We start from the raw sequence: 21,653 nt of genomic DNA, 5'->3' as shown, positions 1-21,653 counted from the left end.
AGAATTGAAAGAATTGAAGAGAATAAATTGAAAAGAATAAATTGAAAGAATTGATGCTTTTGAATTCTGGTGCTGGAGGAGACTCTTGAGAGTCCCATGGACTGCAAGAAGATCCAACCTCTCCATTCGGAAGGAAATCAGCCCTGAGTGCTCCCTGGAAGGACAGATCCTGAAGCTGAGGCTCCAATACTTTGGCCACCTCATGAGAAGAGAAGACGCCCTGGAAAAGAGCCTGATGTTGGGAAAGATGGAGGGCACAAGGAGAAGGGGACGACAGAGGACGAGATGGTGGGACAGTGTTCTCGAAGCTACCAGCATGAGTTTGGCCAAACTGCGGGAGGCAGTGGAAGACAGGAGTGCCTGGCGTGCTCTGGTCCATCGGATCACAAAGAGTCGGACACGACTAAACGACTAAACAACAACAACAAGAAAGCATAGATGCAGAAGAGACACCAGATTCGCCTGAAGAGAGCATTGCAGAGGCAGAGGCCTCCAATCAACTGAATTTGCTTCCTGCTTTTTGGAACCGCTTTGTTGATGTGGGGCTGCTAGCAGAGGGGAGATAAAATGCTCTGTGAGACCTACCACAGGATTCATCAGAGGGGCCAGCATTTTCGCCACTACTGGCAGCTGCAAACTACAAAAGAAGAAGAAGAAGAAGGAATTAAGTTAGCAGAGAGGTTCTTTGGAATCCTGCTCCTCTTTCCTTTCTTCATATTCTGTTGTTATTGTTCATTTCATTTATGCATCGCTTCCCATAATTGCAACTGAACCAGCCCCCCGGCAGAGATCCCCCTTGTGCCCTGCCAGCAGGGGGTACTGGAGAGCATGGAGGGTGAAGATCAGATCCTGCTCCTCACGGCCGGCCCAGCAGCTCTGGCAGAAAGTGGGTTAGACTTGGGTTGCAATGCTGCTGCGCCCTCTCCAGGACTGGGGAGTTGGAGTGAGCCCCTGCCCCACTGCTGCAACGGGCTCCCTCCACACCACACCCCTGGGGGGGGCGCCTTGCAGACCCCACCTGGGCAGCATTTTCATGCACTCCACCCCTGCATGGAAGCTGTAGCCCTTTGCTTTTCTGGATCTTTCTTCTTGGACAATCCCTCGTAGCCGAGGAAGATTGTCTTCCATAAACACGGTTTGACCAGTGAGCCCGTAAGTGACTGTGGAGGCCAGTTCTGGACCCACACCTCCTTCCACAGTGGAAAATGCTGCTATCCTAGATCTGGTGACAGACTTGGCTGGAATCTCACACACCTCTGACGGCTCAGGGCATTTCCCCTTGTTGTGGGGAAGAGAGGCGCTCGACCCACCCCCGCCTGTCCCGTCCCCCCGCCAAGGAAAGGAAGTTGCACATCACCTACTCGAACAGTGGGTCTACTTTGACTTCCACGTACTCCGAAGAGCAGCTGCCGAAGCTCAGCCCCAAAGGTACCACCATCAGCTGGATGGTAGCACAAAATGCGACGCGCACTGTGAGCCTAAGCAGAGAGGAGAGGAAGGTCAGCTACTATCCATCCCTGATTCGAGAGGCGAGGCCGAAACGAGGGCACTATGGCCGCTGCCACCACCCCAGACGAGGCACGGCTCAGTGGCCAGGCGTGCGCTCTGAACACAAATGGTCCCGGGTTCAAATATTGGCATCTTCAGATAAGACTGGAGAACTTCTGCCAGTAATGGAGCAGAATCAGATTTAGGGCATTGCCAGTGGTTCCTCCGCGCAGGGTGCCTAGCCAAGGGGGCACAGAATTGTGCAGATCTATAATGGAGAAGATACATTTGGGGCAGCCAAATTTGGGGCTTGCACAGGGCGCCATATTACAAAAGAATACCCCCCAAAATATATATATATATATATATAAAGGGCTTAATTTGAGTCAAGAGTGCAGAACTATCCAAGTCCGTTAAACACACAAGCCAATATTTGCAACCTATTTAAGTGCTCAAGGAAATGGAATCTGTAAAATATAGCCACTAATTTTACTCTTCGGTTTAATTTGCATGCAAAAGCCAGGAAAATGTCATTAGAAATGCTCCTCTAGACAAAGGCGAGAAACTTCAAACATTTTTTTATTCCCTTCTCTTCTGCTCAATATTTCTTAGATAGATAGATAGATGATAGATGAGAGAGAGAGAGAGAGAGAGAGAGAGATGATAGATAGATATAGCTAGAGATACCTATTCAAAGATATACAAAAATACAAACCCACAGCAAAGTATCTTTTTATAATATACGGAATTAAAACAGCTACTTAATTGGGAAAAAAGAACAAAGGCAGAAAGAACGAAAAGAAAGGCCTTAAGAGAAAGAGAAAGAAGAGAACGATGGCCATATTATGAAGGTCCACCCAGAGCGCAGACAGCATGCAGTTAGATGACCAGGCAAAAAGCAGCTCCCGGTGTTCCTATGCGCCCTTAGCCATGCTGTCAGGGGATGATGTGAAATGACAAATCATCTGGAGAGCCACCCTCCCGTCTGATTTTTCTTTAGCGCTCTTAAATGCAAGACAGAGGATGTCATGAGCCAGGCCATGTGTTCCTTTCACTCATTCTCCTGCATATTCCATCTTGGCGTGTAGAGATGTTCCTTCACTTGCCTACTGACCAAAGGCCAGGTCTGCCTTTGTTGAACAGCCCCTTTTCACCTCTGAGGTTCCCTTTCCCACCCAGCCAGAACAGACTTACGCCCCTTGCGCCCAGGAGACGCCAAGAGAACAGCAAGAGCTTTTTTGGACGGTAAGAGGGTGTCAAGAGATCAGCACCCCCCTGTCCTCAAACCACAGAGGTCACGGCCAAGGGGAGAGTCCTGCCGTGCGCGAGCAGCCGGGCAGAGCGGGTGCAAAGGCTTTTGCGGTTTTGTCTTTGCAACTCTCGGCAACGAAGGGTCTCCCAAATCTGCCCAGTGACCCGGGATGCATCTTACTCACAGCAAAGAGCACTTGATCTGGACCACGAAGCACACAACCACGTCCACGCCATAGGGCGGCCTGAAAACCACGCTCACACGCTCACACATCAGGGCATCGAAATGGCAGCTGCAGAAATGGAAAAGGAGCTGTTAGGAGGGGGCTGAGCAGCACCAGCCGAAGTCTCCACGACCCAAGGCAAACACGCTCCTTGTGACACAACCCTTTGCCAGCCATTTCCATTGCGGCCAAAGGCTCTTCCGGCTGTGGTCATCGCAAGCTCCGGTGTGTCAACATTTACTGCTCTGCAACTGTGTGTGACCATCAAAAGCAAAAAAGGAAGGAGACTGCCCAAGTATTGGGGTCTTGGGTTTTTTACCCCCCATGCAGATATATGCACCTTTGAAGCAATTCGTTAAGAGATACAGGCCACATGATCTACTGCAATGATTTTGCAAAGTTTTTTGCAGATAAAGTCGCTCAGCTTCGGGAAGAGGTAGACGCCACCGTGGGAGCAGGGCCAGGGCGGGAGAGTCCTGTCTAGTCAAGTTGTGTGGGATCAATTCCAATCTGTTACCTCCGAGGATGTGGACAGGCTGCTTGGACGAGTGAAATCAACCACCTGTCTCCTGGATCCTTGCCCATCCTGGCTTATAAAAGCTAGCCGGGAAGGGCTGGGCAATGGGCTTCGTGGGGTGGTGAATGTTTCTCTCTGTGAGGGAGCCTTCCCAGACCCGCTGAAAGAGGCGGTTATTAAACCGCTTCTTTAAAAACCACCTTTAGACCCAGCCAACTTGGCCAACTATCGCCCAGTCTCAAATCTTCCATTCTTGGGCAAGGTGACTGAGCTGGTGGTTGCTGAACAACTCCAGGCACGCCTGGAAGAAGCGGACCATTTGGATCCCTTCCAGTCGGGATTCAGGCCTCATCATGGGACTGAAACTGCCTTGGTTGCACTGGTTGATGATCTCCCGTGAGCTAGGGACAAAGGTGAGAGCTGTTTCCTAGTTCTGCTGGATCTCTCAGAGGCTTTTGATACCATCGACCAAAGCATCCTTCTGGACCGTCTAGAGGGGCTGGGAGCTGGGGGCACTGTTATACAGTGGTTCCGCTCCTTCCTCCTGGGCCGTGTTCAGAAAGTGGTGGTGGGGATGAGTGCTCAGACCCCTTGGCTCTCACTTGTGGGGGGCCTCAGGGTTCTGTCCTCTCCCCCATGCTTTTCAACATTTACATGCAGCCACTGGGAGAGATCATCAGAGGCTTTGGGCTGGGTGTTCATCAGTATGCCGATGATACCCAGCTCTACCTCTCTTTCAAATCAGAACCAGTGAAGGCAGTGAAGGTCCTGTGTGAGTGCCTGGAGGCGGTAGGAGGATGGATGGCAGCTAACAGATTGAGGTTGAATCCTGACAAGACAGAAGTACTGTTTTTGGGGGACGAGGTGGGCAGGTGTGGAGGACTCCCTGGTCCTGAATGGGGTAACTGTGCCCCTGAAGGACCAGGTGCGCAGCCTGGGAGTCATTCTGGACTCACAGCTGACCATGGAGGCGCAGGTCAATTCTGTGTCCAGGGCAGCTGTTTATCAGCTCCATCTGGTACGCAGGCTGAGACCCTATCTGCCTGCAAACTGTGTCACCAGAGTGGTGCATGCTCTAGTTATCGCTCACTTGCACTACTGCAATGCGCTCTACGTGGGGCTACCTTTGAAGGTGACTCGGAAACTACAACTAATCCAGAATGCGGCAGCTAGACTGGTGACTGGGAGCCACCGCCGAGACCACATAACACCGGTCTTGAAAGACCTACATTGGCTCCCAGAACGTTTCCAAGCACAATTCAAAGTGTTGGTGCTGACCTTTAAAGCCCTAAACGGCCTCGGTCCAGTATACCTGAAGGAGCGTCTCCACCCCCATCATTCTGCCCGGACGCTGAGGTCCAGCGCTGAGGGCCTTCTGGCGGTTCCCTCGCTGCGAGAAGCCAAGTTACAGGGAACCAGGCAGAGGGCCATCTCCGTAGTGGCGCCCTCCCTGTGGAACACCTTCCCACCAGATGTCAAAGAGAAAAACAACTACCAGAAAAACAACTACCAGAAGACCTCTGAAGGCAGCCCTGTTTAGGGAAGCTTTTAATGTTTAATAGATTACTGTATTTTAATATTCTGTTGGAAGCCGCCCAGAGTGGCTGGAGAGGCACAGCCAGATGGGTGGGGTATAAATAAATTATTATTATTATTATTATTATTATTATTATTATTATTATTAAGCATCTGATTAATTGGCAAAGTTCTATTCAGGTGGGTGACAGCCATTGTTTTAGAAACCAATGGTTCCCAAAATGGGCAGTATTTGTAGGAATGTTTATAGATGCTAGGAGAGGATCTATTTATCGGATATTATCCTTCCTTGCTCACATTTGTGAGTTCAGCAGAGTGCCATACCTTTGCAGTTTAAAAGGGAAGCATTGATAGGCCAGCTTTAGCCTTGTAGTTTAAGTAATCCAGGATGCTTTAAGGCAGGCTGGATTCTCCTGGGTCTCTCTTCTTAAGAGACTCTACTGGCATCCATCAATAATCATTTCTGGGCCCATAGTCTTTGTACGGATATGTATAGATGCTAGGAGAGGGACTGCCACCAGGGGGCAGTGGGATTACCCAGGGTGGGGTGCTAAGAGGCAAGGAGGTGCTGGGGGGGCACTGGAGTTGCAAAAGACTTATCAGACTTTGAAAATCTGGCATCACTGGATAACATTCATCCATTTGATTGAACAGCTTCATTTGGATTTTGAATAAATGTACAAGCCACCATGACAGTTTTGAATTTCACTGAGTTGTTCTTCTCAGTAGGCCATGCAAACCACCATTCTGAATAAGGCTTTCTAGAGGGTAAGGTAGGGGGCATTGGGGATGGGTTTCTGGAACCAAAGGGGCAGTAGCCCCCAAAAGTATGGGGACCACCGATTTAGACGAAACGTGTGGATTACAGCATGTGAGGAGGTCTGAGCTGTTTGCTCCGGTCGCATGGCTTTAACCAGCTTCTTTTGTTTCAGAAAGAATGGAGTCTGAAACTAGCTTTTCTCTCCTCTACTTCTACCTTTTATAACTAAACAACATTTTAAACTGCCTGTGCATCTTTTCTGACTGCTGTATGGAAAAGCACATGAACCTGACCTTTGGACAGTTTGTAAGTAAAGCACTTTATGACTTACCAGACATGTGGCCTCTCTCTGTGCAAGGGAAGTGGGATAGCTTGGGGAAAGCTTTTAAAAGGGGACATTGTGCGACTCACCAGAAGGACACATTTGAAAGGTTTCACAGCCTAGATTTCTACACTTCTCTTTGCTGCGTGTTTTGCCATGCTACATCTCTGCTGGAGCGTCTTCTCACCAAAGAGCGCTTGCCCCAAACTTGGGTCTTGGCTTCCAGGATTCCAAGAGAAAAAAGAACCCGGAGCAACTTGGAGAGTGGAACTTGTCTCCCATAAAAGCATCTAAACTAATGACTTCCCTGCAGGAAAATCGTTACTCACCCAACCAGACCAGGAAGGGCGGGGACAGGGAGCTGTTGGATAGGACCTTGCAGGAATTGCTCCCAGTATTTTTTTGTGGAACGGCAATCTGTAAAGACAACACAAAGAGGAGATTATTGGAGAAGGGAGAGGCAAGGACCAGGTTCTTCAATGCCCTGGAACAAGCCAGGGTTGGTGCAAGCCAGCAGTCTTCCACCTTCAGCACTGGGAAAGTCATGGCCGTGAGAAAAGTTCATTTATTTCAGTAATTCAACTGAAAAGGTGAAACTAATATATGAAGTAGACTCATGACATGCAAACCAAGATATGTCAAGCCTTTATTTGTTATAATTGTGATGATCATGGCGTACAGCTATTTGCAATCCTTGTTTTGCTGATTTCATTTAATATTCTAATTTTTTGAGATTGTTTATTTGGGGTTTTCATCAGCTGTACACCATGATCATCACAATTATAACAAATAAAGGCTTGGCATATCTCGCTTTGCATGTCTATCTCATACATTAGTTTCACCTTTTAAGTTGAATTACTGAAATTAATGAACTTTTCTGCGATATTCTAATTTTCCGTGTTTCACCTGTATATAAAGCTGTATAAAAAAATTAAAATCAGAGGCCAGCTAGCTCTTACAGAAAGATGCCATTCTTAATTGCCTGCTCAAGCCTGATGGAATAATTGCAAAAGGTTTCAGCAGGCACCTGGAAGTTGGAACGTCTGGCTGAGCCTTGCCCACCTGGGAAGGGAACCCATCTAGGAGAAGGAAAGCGCTCATCCTAAACCTCCACTGCCTTGCAGGGCATCTTTGGGAGAAGAAAAGGCTCCAACACGTTGCTCTGCTTTCCTCTGGACCGCATCAGTGGGGCCTCAGGCCATCCCAGGACCTCCAAACACACTGCCCAGGCTTGTCCCCCAGAGAGGTCACTTTGGTGCTGCTAGTGCAGCAGTTGGACTTCACCCCCGGAGGCACACTCCAATGTCTCTGCAGACAGACAGATGCCAGCCACAACCCTATAGATGCCACACAGCTCCAGAATGCCTTAAGGGTCGTAGCTGGTGGTGCACAAGGAAGGAATCCCAGGAAAGGTGCAGGCCTAAGAACTCTCTGTGCCCTCGCAAGACTACACTTCCCCTGGTTCTCTGAGGGAGGGGAGGCAGGGCAAGGAACCAGGTCTGGAACCTGTTCGTATGGGTTGTTGTTGCATCCGAGAAACACACCAAGCGTTGAGCTACCTGGGGGTTTTCTGCAAAATAAATAAATGGTTGGCTTGGGGATTTTAAGTGGCACATCTGCAGGAGGGGCAGCTTCACTTACAGTTTTCCAGCCCAGTTTGAGAGACTCTGCAGCCACTGATGCCCAAGGCGCCATGGAAGGAGAGGACGACACTCAGAAGGGCGACGCTCAGAAGAACAGTCTGGGCCATGGCGGCTTCTGCAGTAACCTGGAGAAAGAGAGGCAGCCAAAATGCATCAAAGGGCTTTGTCTGGCCGCCTTCATTAAAGCAGCACGTCTCTAGCTCACAATTCTTCTAAGCAGAAACTTAAAGACCAGGTGCAGGTTTTTATGGGGTCTGCCTTTGAGCTGGTCCATACTGATGCTTCAAAGCATGGGTAGGCAGAATAAGACCCGGGGGCCGGATGTGGCCCAAACACCTTCTAAATCTGGCCGGCAGACCGTCTGGGAATATGCGTGTTTTTACATGAGTAGTATGTGTGCTTTCATTTAAAATGCATCTCTGGGTTATTTGTGGGGCATAGGAATTCGTGCATTTATTATTATTTTTCAAAATATAGTCTGGCCCCCCCACAAGGTCTGAGGGACAGTGGACCCAACCCCTGCTGAAAAAGTTTGCAGACCCTGCTTCAAAGTGTCAGTCTCGCTTGCATATTGATATTTAGAAAAGCCACTGTGGCCCTTCATGACCTTCTGGAATTCTTACTACAGTGGTGCCCCGCAAGACGAATGCCTCGCAAGACGGAAAACCCGCTAGATGAAAGGGTTTTCCGTTTTTGAGTTGCTTCGCAAGATGATTTTCCCTATGGGCTTGCTTCGCAAGACGGAAACGTCTTGCGAGTCTTGCGATTTTTTTCGCTTCCCCCCCCCTTTTTCTAAGCCGCTAATCCGCTAATAGCCTTTTAGCCGCTAAGCCTTTAATAGCCACTAAGCCGCTAATAGCCTTTTAGCCGCTAAGCCGCTAAGCCTTTAATAGCCGCTAAGCCGCTAATAGCCTTTTAGCCACTAAGCCGCTAAGCCTTTAACAGCCGCTAAACCGCTAATAGCGCTAATCCGCTAAGCCGCTAATAGGGTTGCTTCGCAAGACGAAAAAACCGCTAGACGAAGAGACTTGCGGAACAGATTATTTTCGTCTTGCGAGGCACCACTGTATATTTGTAACCTTTATGCTGTTGGACTTTCTGGATCAAACTGATGACTATTTTGACATGCAGCATATACGGTATTAATAATGCAGAGTTTTAAAGAATACAGTGGTACCTCGGGTTACATACGCTTCAGGTTGCAGACTCCACTAACCCAGAAATAGTGCTTCAGGTTAAGAACTTTGCTTCAGGATGAGAACAGAAATCGCGCGGCGGCAACAGGAGGCCCCATTAGCTAAAGTGGTGCTTCAGGTGAAGAACAGTTTCAGGTTAAGAATGGACCTCCAGAACGAATTAAGTACTTAACCCGAGGTACTACTGTAAAAGCTTTACTGAATTAAAATAAACTTCTTCATAAACAACATGGTTCCAGACAGTCTGACTGAGATTACATACAGTGGTGCCTCGCAAGACGAAATTAATCCGTTCCGCGAGTCTCTTCGTCTTGCAGTTTTTTCGTCTTGCGAAGCAACCCTATTAGCGGCTTAGCGGATTAGCGCTATTAGCAGTTTAGCGGCTTAGCAGCTATTAACGGCTTAGCGGCTTTAAGAAAAAGGAAACAAACTCGCAAGAACTCGCAAGACGTTTCGTCTTGCGAAACAAGCCCATAGGGAAATTCGTCTTGCGGAACGACTCAAAAAACGGAAAACCCTTTCGTCTAGCGAGTTTTTCGTCTTGCGAGGCATTCGTCTTGCGGGGCACCACTGTACTGACTCTGCTCACAACTGTGGCAGACTGACATTGACTGACATCTTACAGAGAACACAAAAGAGAAACTGGCTACTAAGTCCCATGACAGAGTGACTCCACACTTAGCAGTCAGGCCTGGAGAACTTGACTCAGCCCAAATGACGGGGCAACCCCAGCACTTCCCCGCCTGCTTGGCTGCTTCGGCTCTCAGGTGTCTTTGTCACATGACATATTTGTCTAGCAATAAACAATAAAGCCTGTCTTATTCCTGACTTGCTGTTATATACAGTGGTACCTCGGGTAACAGACGCTTCAGGTTACAGACTCGGCTAACCCAGAAATAGTACCTCGGGTTAAGAACTTTGCTTCAGGATGAGAACAGAAATCGCGTGGCAGCAGCAGGAGGCCCCATTAGCTAAAGTGGTGCTTCAGGTTAAGAACAGTTTCAGGTTAAGAACGGACCTCCAGAACGAATTAAGTATCGGTACTTAACCTGAGGTATCACTGTACTGAGTTGAATAGGATTCTGAATGCAGCAGTCTGATTGGTCCTAGAACAATAGGATCCAGAATGCAGCAGTCTGGTTGGCCCTAGAACAATAGGATCCAGAATGCAGAAGTCTGGTTGGCCCTAGAACAATAGGATCCAGAATGCAGCAGTCTGGTTGGCCCTAGAACAATAGGATCCAGAATGCAGCAGTCTGATTGGTCCTAGAACAATAAGATCCAGAATGCAGCAGTCTGATTGGTTCACAGGAGCCACCCAATCCAGCTCCAGGTGGAAGTGAATCCGCAACCTGATTGGCCTACAGGAGAATTCTGGAATTAGCCAATCACGTGCAGCCCGTTGTGTAAATAATGTATATAAAGCTGATACTTTGGGGGAACTTTCATTCCTCCTCACCACTATGAGCTGAATAAAGAGCATGAAATCCGCTCTCGACTCCGAGTATATTTCACTTGCGAATCAGGATACAGCTTGCTTTCCCCAAAATGTAAGGTTCACCCTCTTCACCTGAAACTTATCTTGTGTAGGCATAATGGCAATTTGCAAGAAGCAGGCATTAAATGGTGCATTTCAAAGGAAACTTGCAATGTCCTTTGCACAAGTTAGCAAGGAGGGAATTGGAGTCCAGCGTGGGTGCGGGAGCTAGCTGGGCTGTGGGAGGTTTCTGTATCATGGAAAACTTTAATTTAAATAATTTCACATGCAAAAAAGCAGGGCGGCAGTGATACAGTGGTACCTCGGGTTACATACGCTTCAGGTTACAGACTCCGCTAACCCAGAAATAGTGCTTCAGGTTAAAAACTTCGGTTCAGGATGAGAACAGAAATTGTGCTCCAGTGGCGCGGCAGCAGCGGGAGGCCCCATTAGCTAAAGTGGTGCTTCAGGTTAAGAACAGTTTCAGGTTAAGAATGGACCTCCAGAACGAATTAAGTACTTAACCCGAGGTACCACTGTACTGATGTTGAATACAATGTCCCTATTTTCACCTGAGGACTGTAGGAGGGAATGGGCGTGGTGATTAGAGTGTCAGACTGAGACCTGGGAGAGACCAGGTATGAAACCTTGAGCTCTTTAGAGGGGAAAGGCGGGGTGTAAATACTGCAAAATAAAGGAAGAAAATAAGACAGACAAAAGAAGGAGAGGTTTTGTTTTCATGGGGGAACAACCTGCAACCTCGGACACGGGGGAGCCTTTAAGCTCAGACTTGTGCCTGGAAAGAGCAGAGCTAGAGGCCATAGCTGTCAACATTTCCCTTTTTTAAAGGGAAATTCCCTTATTCCGAATAGGATTCCTCGCAAGAAAAGGGGAAAGTTGACAGCTATGGCTAGAGGCAAGTGTGGGTGAGCCCTGGGTCTTGACAGTCTCCAAGATGAGGTTGATCTCAACAGGGTCTGCAGCTTGGCTTTGCCTGTCTGTTAGGGATATTCCTCCACTGAGCAGGAGCTTAGACTAGATCTTGGGACACGGGTGGCGCTGTGGGTTAAACCACAGAGCCTAGGGCTTGCCGGTCAGAAGGTCGGCGGTTCGAATCCCCGCGACGGGGTGAGCTCCTGTTGTTCGGTCCCTGCTCCTGCCAACCTAGCAGTTCGAAAGCACGTCAAAGTGCAAGTAGATAAATAGGTACCACTCCAGCAGGAAGGGGAACGGCGTTTCCGTGCGCTGCTCTGGTTCACCAGAAGCGGCTTAGTCATGCCGGCTCCCTCGGCTAGTAAAGCGAGATGAGCGCCACAACCCCAGAGTCGGTCACGACTGGACCTAACGGTCAGGGGTCCCTTTACCTTTTTTAGGTTCAGCCTGGAGAAGAGGAGACTTGAGAGGGGACAAGAGAACGGCTGTCACACAGAAAACGGAGCAGGAATTGTTTTCTCCTGCCCCAGAGAGGAGGACCAGGACCGATAGATTCAAATGACAAGACTCAACATCAGGAAGGACTTTCTGGTGGTAAGAGCTGCTCAGCAGCAGAATGGACTTGCTTGGAAAGGGCTCCCTTCACTGGAGGTTTCTAATCAGAGGTTGGATGAGCAGCTGTGAGGGATTCCTTAGCTGCGATTCCTGCATTGCAGGGGGTGGGACATGCAATGGCTCCTGGGGGATCCTTTCCAAAGCTACAGATCTATGATTGTGCAATCAAACACAAGACCCCCTTCCGGGTATATTACACCTGTGAAATTAGCTAAAATGTATAAGACAAGTGTCAGAGTTGCCCCTGGTCCCAGCTCACAAAGGACCAACGCCAGTTCCTCTTTATATACAGAAGTCTTTATTGAAGTTCATTATTGGTTTGACAGCCGCGGCGCGCAGCCCTACGTCTGAAACCCTAGACCGTCGAAGCTCCGTCTGAGTCTCCTCCCCCCAGACACCAGTTTAAGACCCTAGCCTTGCTCCACCTCTTCCTCTGCTCCCTTTTCCTCTGGGTCCGCCTGTCCACCGGGGTTTTCCCCTTTCTGGACTCTTCTGACGCTGACTCCCCCGAGTCTTCCCCCTCCCTCCGGCGGGCTTTAGGACCTGGTTCCCAATCCGGGCTTTCTGCTGTCCCGCGCGCCTGTACATTTGAACTTGGTGCACGCGCCCAGCCTGCCACCTTCCTTCTGACCGTTATACTGCTCCTGTCGCTGCTTGCCGGAGGAGACGCTGACTCTGACCTATGAGACTCTTCCCCCCCACTACGCTCCGGTGGGGAAGCTGGCCCTGATTTCCAGCTACTGCTCTGGGAGTCTCCGCTGGCCCCCTGCTTCTGGTGTGTCCCCCCTGGGACCCCCCTTGCCCTGGCCATCGGCGCCCCCTTCTGGGAATCTTCTGATTCACTGGAGAGGCTCATGGAATCTCTCGGGTCACTGTCATTCTGCCCTCCGCTGCCCTCAGATTCTTCCCCTTCGCTCTCCATTTCCTCTCTCCCCTTCGCCTCTGCTCCTGAGCCCCTGACAACAAGTAATAAGTGTTGGAAATGTAAAGAAAAAGAAGAAGGAACATTTTCTCATATGTGGTGGGAATGTAAGAAAGTAAAAATCTTCTGGGAAATGATATATAATGAGTTGAAAAAGATGTTGAAATATACCAGAAGCATTTTTACTTGGTATTATAGGTGAAGATATCAATAGGCAAGCTGTTAAATTGTTTTTATATGCAAGAACAGTGGCAAGAGTATTGTTAGCCCAGAAATGAAGGCAAGAAGAAACTCCGACGAAAGAAGAATGGCAGACAAAATTAATGGACTACGCAGAATTAGATAAATTGATAGGAAGGATGTAAAAAATGGTGTAAGGAATGAAAGTATGTTTAATTACTGTTGAAAATGATATGTTGAAAAATTAATTTAAAATTATATTTAAAAAAAGAAGACCCCCTTCCAAGTCTACCCCACCACTTCATCTCGAATCACCCCTCCTCCCAGTCTCCTTACCTTCTGTTGCTGGTTGATCTGGGCTGGGTGGTTGGTGGCTGCCTTGGACAGCCCTCCAACAGGTGGCAAAAGGTGTGCATTATATAGACCAGTAAGGCAGGGCCAGTGGAGCCTAAAATTGGGAAGGCGTGGCCAAAATAATAGCTCGGAGAGAGGGGTTGCGCTGCAAAGAGCCAAGCCACTTCAGACTGTGAGAAAAGGTTGAATGTGCTCCTTAGCTAGGAACAGGCCATTCAGACCAGGAGCAGCCTGGCTGGTGCACAACATGGGCTCTGAACTCAATGCTTGTTGAGTGTGCTGTCTTTGGTGAGCTTAGGGTGGAGAGAGAGAGAGAGAGAGAGAGAGAGAGAGAGAGAGAGAGAGGAAGGAAGGAAGGAAGGAAGGAAGGAAGGAAGGAAGGAAGGAAGGAAGGAAGGAAGGAAGGAAGGAAAGAAAGTCAGGGGTTTTTTTAATCAAGTTTCCTCCCCCAAGTTCTACAGGTTGTTTGGCTGCTATCTGCAAAACACATTTCTATCCATTAAGCCTGAAAATACGTTATTTTTCAGCTTCCAGTTTGATGTCATTTGTTCTAGATAAGAATCAGCAGCAGTTTAACTCTGAGGTGGCATCACCAAGCGCTGCAAGCGTGACGAACAGAGGCAGGGAAGAGCTTCCATTAATTCCTTAGTTAAAGGCAAACCTATAGAATCCGCGCTTTCCAAGACAATGCACAAACAGAAAGGCTGGAGCCAGCCTCTGGAATTCGCACTTTCCTGACTGTTGCAATGCTGTTTGCCAGCCCAGGGATGTGCACAAAAACAAATATACCAGGGCAAACGGTGCATAAAAATGCATGCAGTTGTAAAAACAACATGCAAAAAAATATATTAATGCACAGTGGGAGAAACTGACACTAAAAGGTTGATGTATTTTCATGAGGACTTAAAAAAAAGATCGCATGGAAATGCACACAAATGAACTCAAGACTGAAAAGTCGGAAAGATTCACTCATCCCTGATTACATACAGTGGTACCTCAGGTTAAGAACTTAATTCGTTCCGGAGGTCAGTTCTTAACCTGAAACTGTTCTTAACCTGAAGCACCGCCGCCGCCCAATTTCTGTTCTTATCCTGAAGCAAAATTCTTAACCTGAGGTACTTTTTCTGGGTTAGCGGAGTCTGTAACCTGAAGCACCTGTAACCCGAGGTACCACTGTATTGTATATTTACAGACCTTTTGTGTTTATATATAGTTTTAATTCTATTAATGTTTAGCTGTTTTTTAATGTTTGGGTTTCCCCCCCGGGGCGGAGGAAGGGGGGGTGTCAGAGCTGCCTCCAGGTCCCAGCTCACAGAGGACCAGCGATAGCCGCTAGTAATGTACAAAAGTCTTTATTGAAGTACAGTTTCCATTTTCAAGCCGCAGTGCGCAGCTCTACGTCTGAGAAGCTAGACCGGTGAAGCTCCGTCTGAGTCTCCACCCCCTGTACACCAGTTTAAGACTCTAACCTTACTCCACCTCTTCCGTCTCTCCTTTCTCCTCTGGGTCCTTCTGCCCCCCGGGGTCTCCTCCTTTCTGGACTCTTCTGACGCTGACGCTGACCCCCCTGACTCCTGTCCCTCCTTTCTGCGGGCTTTAGGACCTGGCTCCCTATCCGGGCTGCCAACTGCGCCGCCCTCCTGTACATTTGAACTTGGCGCGCGCGCCCAGCCTCCAACCTTCCTCTTGACCGTTTCCTCACTCTCCGATGGAGGCGTGGCCAATCCTGACTCCTCTCCTCCCGCTGGCGGTGAGCCGCCTGATCCCGATACCTGGGACTCCTCCCCCCTACTGCGCTCTGGTGGGGAAGCTGGTCCTGATTTCCAACTGCTGCTCTCTGAGTCCCCTCTGGCCCCTTCTTCCTGGGGTGTCCCCCTAGGCACCCCCCTTGCTCTGACCATGGGAGCCCCTTTCTGTGAATCTTCCGATTCGCTGGAAAGACTCAGAGACCTCGGGCCGCTGTCATCGCTAACATTTCCTTCGGATTCCTCCCCCTCGCTCTCTATTTCCTCCCTTTCCTGTGCCTCTGCTCCTGAGCCCCTGACAGGGGGCAATCCGCCCCGGGTGTCACCACTGAGGGGGGTGACAAAATGCCGGGCAGCACTCACCACAGGGTCTGCAGCGCGCCTGAGCCACACGTCTCTGTCAGGGGGAAAAGCAAAGCATCAATCACTATATAACAAAAGACAATGTTAATAATCAGGGCATGGGCAGAAATGGTTGGTTCCCACCCACTCCAGCGACACTGCTGTGACCAAGACCCCGTATGCTTCAGAATATTTTGGAAAAGGAGATGATATTAATAGACAGGATTGTAAAGTTTTTATATGCAGCAACAGCAGCAAGAATATTATTGGCACAAAAATGGATGCAAGAAGAACTACCGACGAAAGAAGAATGGAGGATGAAGTTGATGGACTATGCAGAATTAGATAAATTAACAGGAAGGATTCGAAACCTGTGAGGCCAGCGATTCTTAGAAGACTGGAGTAAATATATGAACTATTTGAAAAGTAAAAAGCTCCCAATCTTCATTAAAGTCACAGTTGTCCTTGTCCTGCAGTTTGCTTGTCAATTTAGCCAGTTCTGCATACGTCATCAATTTTTCTTGCCATCCCTCAAACTATCTCTTGAACACCCTCAATAAACATTTTCAGAATCCAGCTATGATCAATACCTTCAGCCACTTAACCTTTCCTGTGGAGTGCAGTTGAAGTTTGCACAATCATTGTTCAATAAAGTTATAAGCATGTCGGCTCCAAAAGAAAAAGAGAATATTTTGGAAAAAAGGAAGAAATGTTTGGAATCTGATTGCAGACCTTCTGCATCACACCTGCTTTGATGTTGATCTTTAGCCCTACGGTGTGACCGGCCAGGCATGCTTCATTGTGGGGGAATGAATGGAATTGGACTGGATTCTGTTAGCAGCTTCCAGAGCTGACGTTGTTCCCTGTTCAAGGTGGCGCATGCTAGCTTTTCATTAGCCACAAGTGTCTCTCTCCAGACAGATTGGACTTTGATCCTTGGAGTTTAGCAATGTGCCAGAAAAGGCCACACGACCGATAGCATCTCCAGCCGGGAGCAGCGCACGCCACCAGCTCAAATGCACACTCCATAAAAACTTGCAGGCCAGAATATGCAGACCTAACATATAGAATAAGAGAACAAGAAGAACATACATTTAGAGAAGATTGGAAAAGGTTTATTGAATATATTAACACAATAGCAGGTTTTTTTAAAAAAACAAACACTTGGAATATTAAGGAGAATGTTTAAATTTGGAAATAATTAAGGATAAGTAAATTATACACATGTATAATACAGTGGTACCTCGGGTTAAGTACTTTGGGTCCGTTCTTAACCTGAAACTGTTCTCAACCTGAAGCACCAATTTAGCTAATGGGGCCTTCTGCTGCTGCCGTGCAATTTCTGTTCTCATCCTGAAGCAAAGTTCTTAACCTGAAGCACTATTTCTGGGTTAGCGGAGTCTGTAACCTGAAGCGTATGTAACCTGAAGCGTATGTAACCTGAGGTACCACTGTATTTGTTGTTGTTGTATAATATAAGATGCTCCAAAAGAACCAGGGGAGGCAATCCCAAAATGTGAATCTATAATACGGTGAGAAAATGTTTTCTTTTCTAATTTTTTTTTCTTTTTTCCCGTGGTTTAGATTTACTGTTTAATTGTGAAAATTAATAAAAAAATATTATATAAAAAAGAGAAGATTGGAAAAAGTTTGTTGAATATACGGGGGGAAATTGTGTACACACGAAAATGTTGGCAGCATTAAGATAAATTCAACAGTGTAAATAAGTTTAGATGGACGCAAGAATGGAATACTGAATGGTATAGTTTTTGTAGAATATGCAGAGATATGGTATGCAAAATGGACCATGGGAAGAGAAGAAGGGAAATCATTGATATTTTAAGGATGTTAAAATGAGTATTTTAAATTGTGAACAAATTCTGCTTGGAAGAATTGTGAGCTAGAGACGTGCTGCTTTAATTAATAATAATAATAATAATTTTTTAAAAAATTATTTATACCCCGCCCTCCCCAGCCAAGGCTCAGGGCGGCTAACAACCAATAATAAAAACAAGTTGATTGAATACAACTTAAAAACAAGATTAAAATACAACATTAAAACATCAAAACATTAAAATGCAGCCTCATCACAGGAGAAGAAAGGAAAAAAGAAAGAGGGGGAGGGAATCAAATTGACTCAAAGCCAAAGGCCAGGTTGAACAACTCTGTCTTACAGGCCCTGCGGAAAGAAATCAGATCCTGCAGGGCCCTGGTCTCATGAGGCAGAGCGTTCCACCAGGCCGGAGCCAATGTTGAAAAGGCCCTGGCTCTGGTTGAAGCCAATCTAACTTCCTTAGGGCCCTGGACCACTAGGGGGTTGCTATTCATGGACCTTGAGGCTCTCCGTGGGGCATACCGGGAGAGGCGGTCCCATAGGGACGAGGGTCCTAGGCCGTGAAGGGCTTTAAACATCAAAAGCAGCACCTTAAATCTGACCCTGTACTCTACCGGGAGCCAGTGCAGCTGGAAAAGCACTGGGTGAATATGCTCCCATGGCAGAGACCCCGTGAGAAGCCTCGCTGCAGCATTCTGCACCCGCTGGAGTTTCTGGGTCAGCTTCAAGGGCAGCCCCGCGTAGAGCGAATTACAGTAGTCAAGCCTGGAGATGACCGTCGCATGGATCACTGTGGCCAGGTTGGGGCGGGAAAGGTAAGGGACCAACTGCTTGATGCGGCGAAGGTGGAAAAATGTCGCCTTGGCTGTTGCTGTAACTTGCGCCTCCATGGAAAGGGAGGCGTCAAACCCAAACTCTTAACGGAAGGCAATGGCACTAATTGGGCCCCCGCAAGAGAAGGGAGTTGGTCCCTCATCCCCATACTATCCCGACCCAGCCAGAGGACTTCTGTCTTCAAAGGATTTAGTTTCAATTGGCTCCCACGAAACCATCCAGCCATAGCCTCCAAGCATCTGGTCAGTGTGTCCGGGGCCGAGTCGGTGTGGCCATCCATCAGCAGATAGAGCTGAGTGTCATCAGCATATTGGTGACAGCCCAGCCCAAAGCTCCGGACAATCTGGGCAAGGGGGCGCATAAAGATGATTAAAAGCATCGGGGAGAGAATTGCGCCCTGCGGCACTCCACACACCAAGGAGTGGCGCGATGACATCTCTCTCCCTAGCGCCACCCTCTGTCCCCGACCAGAGATAAAAGAGCACAGCCATTTATGGGCTATGCCCTGTATCCCCACGTTGGAAAGGCGGTGGTCCAGAAGATCGTGATCGACCATGTCAAAGGCTGCTTACAAATCTAAAAGGATCAGCAGTGCTGACCTGCCTCGATCCAGTTGTCTACGGAGATCATCTGTTAGGGCAACCAGAGCCGTTTCGGTCCCAAACCAGGACGGAACCTGGACTGAATTGGATCTAAAGCCGATGTTTCCTCCAGAAACCTACCAAGCTGTTCAGCAATTACTCTCTCAATTACCTTACCCAGATATGGAATATTTGAAACTGGGCAGTAATTGGATAGGCCTAAAGGATCTAGTGACGTTTTCTTTAAGAGCGGACACACCACTGCTTCCTTCAACTCCCCTGGAAATGTCCCTGTGCCAAGGGACAAATTGATAACTTCAACCAGGGGGGTCAGTGCGACGTTTGGGCACAGATCAAGGAGGCAGGTGGTGGGCCTACCAGCTGGAAGGAATCTATCCACATCAGCAGGGAGTATCCGATCGAAATGGTCCAACACTGGACCCAAAGACAGTCGAGGGGCCTCCAGTTCTGTCACTGTATCTAAATTGGCAGGGAGGACTTTCTTCACAAAAAAGCTCGTGCATGCCTCACAGCTGTGGGTCGAATTTGTGCTTAAATTTAGTTCTCCTCCTAAGGACATTATCGACCTAATTATTCTAAAAAGTTGTGCCAGGTGAGAGCTAGCGGGTGCAATGGAAGCTGCAAAGTAAGATTTCTAAGCAGCTTTCATAGCCATCTCATAGGCTTTCATAAGTGTCCTATAAGATGTTCTTGAAGCTCCGTCACAAGTCCATCACCATACTCGCTCTAGCCATTTGAGATCCCGCTTCATTTTCCGGAGCTCCTCAGTAAACCAAGGGGCCCAGTTTCGACAGGGTCACAGAGGGTGCTTAGGTGCGATCTCATTGATGGCCGCCAAGAGCCGGTTATTCCTGTCCTCGACTAGGTCATCTAATGAGTTGTCAGGAGGAGCAGGGTCTAGATGGGTTTCTAATGACATTTTCCTGCCTTTTGCATGCAAATTAAACGGAAGGGAAATTTTTGTGTGTTTTTTATAGATTGTTTGAGCAGACCATGCCGTAGTTATGACCCTGCCCTCATTTTACAGTTTCTGTCCAATGTTTCTCGCTTTTAAAAAATATTAATAATTTTTTATTGATTTTTCCTCATATTTTTCAGCATATCATCCTTTTAAACATCATTACAAAATTTTTGGCTATCACAGCCTAAGACTTCCTTCAACCTCAACTGATGGTTTTCTAAAATCCTTTCTAATTATGCATTTTGTTGCTATAGTTATTGCTATAAATCCAAATCTTAATACCTATTCTTAATTCTTTTCACAATAATTTCTATATTACTCCTTACAAAACTTCTTTTAAGCCTACAATTGTTTACAGTTGCTTTCCAAGTATGTCAAGCGGTGAGAGCCACCATGGTGTCTTAAGTTCTAATAGATTTTTATATCTATCCCACACCTCATACAATAACTTTCAAAATATGTGGTTTCCAAATCCTTTATGAACATTTACTTTGCCATACCATAGATATGCGTGCCATCCAAATCTGTTGTCAAATCCTTCCAGATCTAAAAGATCTGTATTCTCCAATAATATCCAGTCCCTTAACCAACAAAGGCATGATGCTTCATAATACAAGTTCAAATCTGGTAGAGAGAAGCTTCCTCTTTCTTTTATATCTGTTAACAGTTTAAATTTAATTCTTGGCTTCTTCCCGTGCCAGATAAATCTTGAAATTGCTTTTTGCCACTCTCTAAAGATACCAACTCCGTTAATTATCGGGATTGATTGAAATAAAAACAACATTTTTGGTAGCACACTCATTTTAATAACTGAAATCCTACCCATTAAGGATAGTTTCATTCTTCCCCACACTTCTAAGTCACTTTTAGTACCATTCCATACCAGTGTGTAATTGTCTTTAAATAAATTTACATTTTTCGATGTTAACCAGATTCCTAGATATTCAACTTTTTTAACAACCTCTATTCCACTCTGATGCTGCAATGTATCAATCAAATCTCAGTTCATATTTTTCAATAACATTTTTGTTTTTTTCTTATTTAATTTGAAACCTGCTACTTGTCTGAATTGTTCTATTCTTTCTAGTGCTTTTCTAGCAATAGTTATGGTTCTTCCACTGTTCCGAAGGGTAAAATTAGTGGCTATATTTTACAGATTCCATTTCCTTGAGCACTTTAATAGGCTGCAAATATTCGCTTGTGCGTTTAACGGACTTGGATAGTTCTGCACTCTTGACTCAAATTAAACCCTTAAATTTTAAGGGGTGGGGGAGGTAATCTTTTGTAATATTGTTGCATGATATATGAGCATTTCCAAGGCAAGATTATACAATTTTTGCAAGCAAGGAAGAAGATCACAAGAATTCCACCCCACTGGTTCCTCCGCTGGGGAACATGACTTATAAGCAAATTTCAAGATTAGTCCCCCTCTCAAGATCACTTCCTTATTCCTTTCTTGTAAATTGCTGTCTTTTGCAATGATTCACCCATCACGGGAGTGGGGTGGGTGAAGGGATGTTTTAAACAAAAGCTGACTGCCCCATTAGGGGCCAGGGACGCTGGGGCAGCTAAATCCCATTTGATTCATTTGATTCCTCCAATATGGCGCCATGCACCGGGTACCACCTGATCTTGCTACGCCACTGGGAGAGGGAGGACCTTCCAGCAGGAATTTCTGCCAGACAGCATCCCAGTGGGGAAATATGGCACCCTGTGCAAGCCCCAAATTTGGCTGCCCCAAATGGATCTTCTCCATTACAGATCTGCACAATTCTGTGCCCCCTTGACCACTGAACCATTCCTCGTCTGGGGTGGTGGCGGCGGCCATAGTGGCGCATCAGCACCTGCCAAGCCCTTCGCCCTCCAGCCCTCGTTTAAGCCTCGCCTCCCAAATCAGGGATGGATAGCAGCTGGCCT

General features: G+C 47.3%; 1 protein-coding gene across 1 annotated transcript in view; it reads right to left on the bottom strand.

Annotated features, from left to right (window-relative positions):
* LOC114599853 (uncharacterized) overlaps positions 1-13,981 on the bottom strand; it is a 29,777-nt gene extending 15,796 nt beyond the window's left edge. The window contains exons 1-6 of the mRNA XM_077929521.1: positions 13,401-13,981; positions 7,740-7,866; positions 6,428-6,515; positions 2,925-3,032; positions 1,362-1,478; positions 586-637 (exon numbers count right to left, since the gene is read on the bottom strand). Coding sequence (XP_077785647.1) covers positions 586-637; positions 1,362-1,478; positions 2,925-3,032; positions 6,428-6,515; positions 7,740-7,848 — 474 coding nt within the window. The 5' untranslated portion in view covers positions 7,849-7,866; positions 13,401-13,981. The remainder of the gene's footprint in view (positions 1-585; positions 638-1,361; positions 1,479-2,924; positions 3,033-6,427; positions 6,516-7,739; positions 7,867-13,400) is intronic.
* Positions 13,982-21,653: the final 7,672 nt, after the last annotated feature.

This window comes from Podarcis muralis, chromosome 5, assembly GCF_964188315.1.
Source record: "Podarcis muralis chromosome 5, rPodMur119.hap1.1, whole genome shotgun sequence".
Lineage (NCBI taxonomy): Eukaryota > Metazoa > Chordata > Lepidosauria > Squamata > Lacertidae > Podarcis > Podarcis muralis.
Note: the sequence above shows the minus strand (reverse complement) of the source record. Positions and strands in the feature narration are given on the sequence as shown.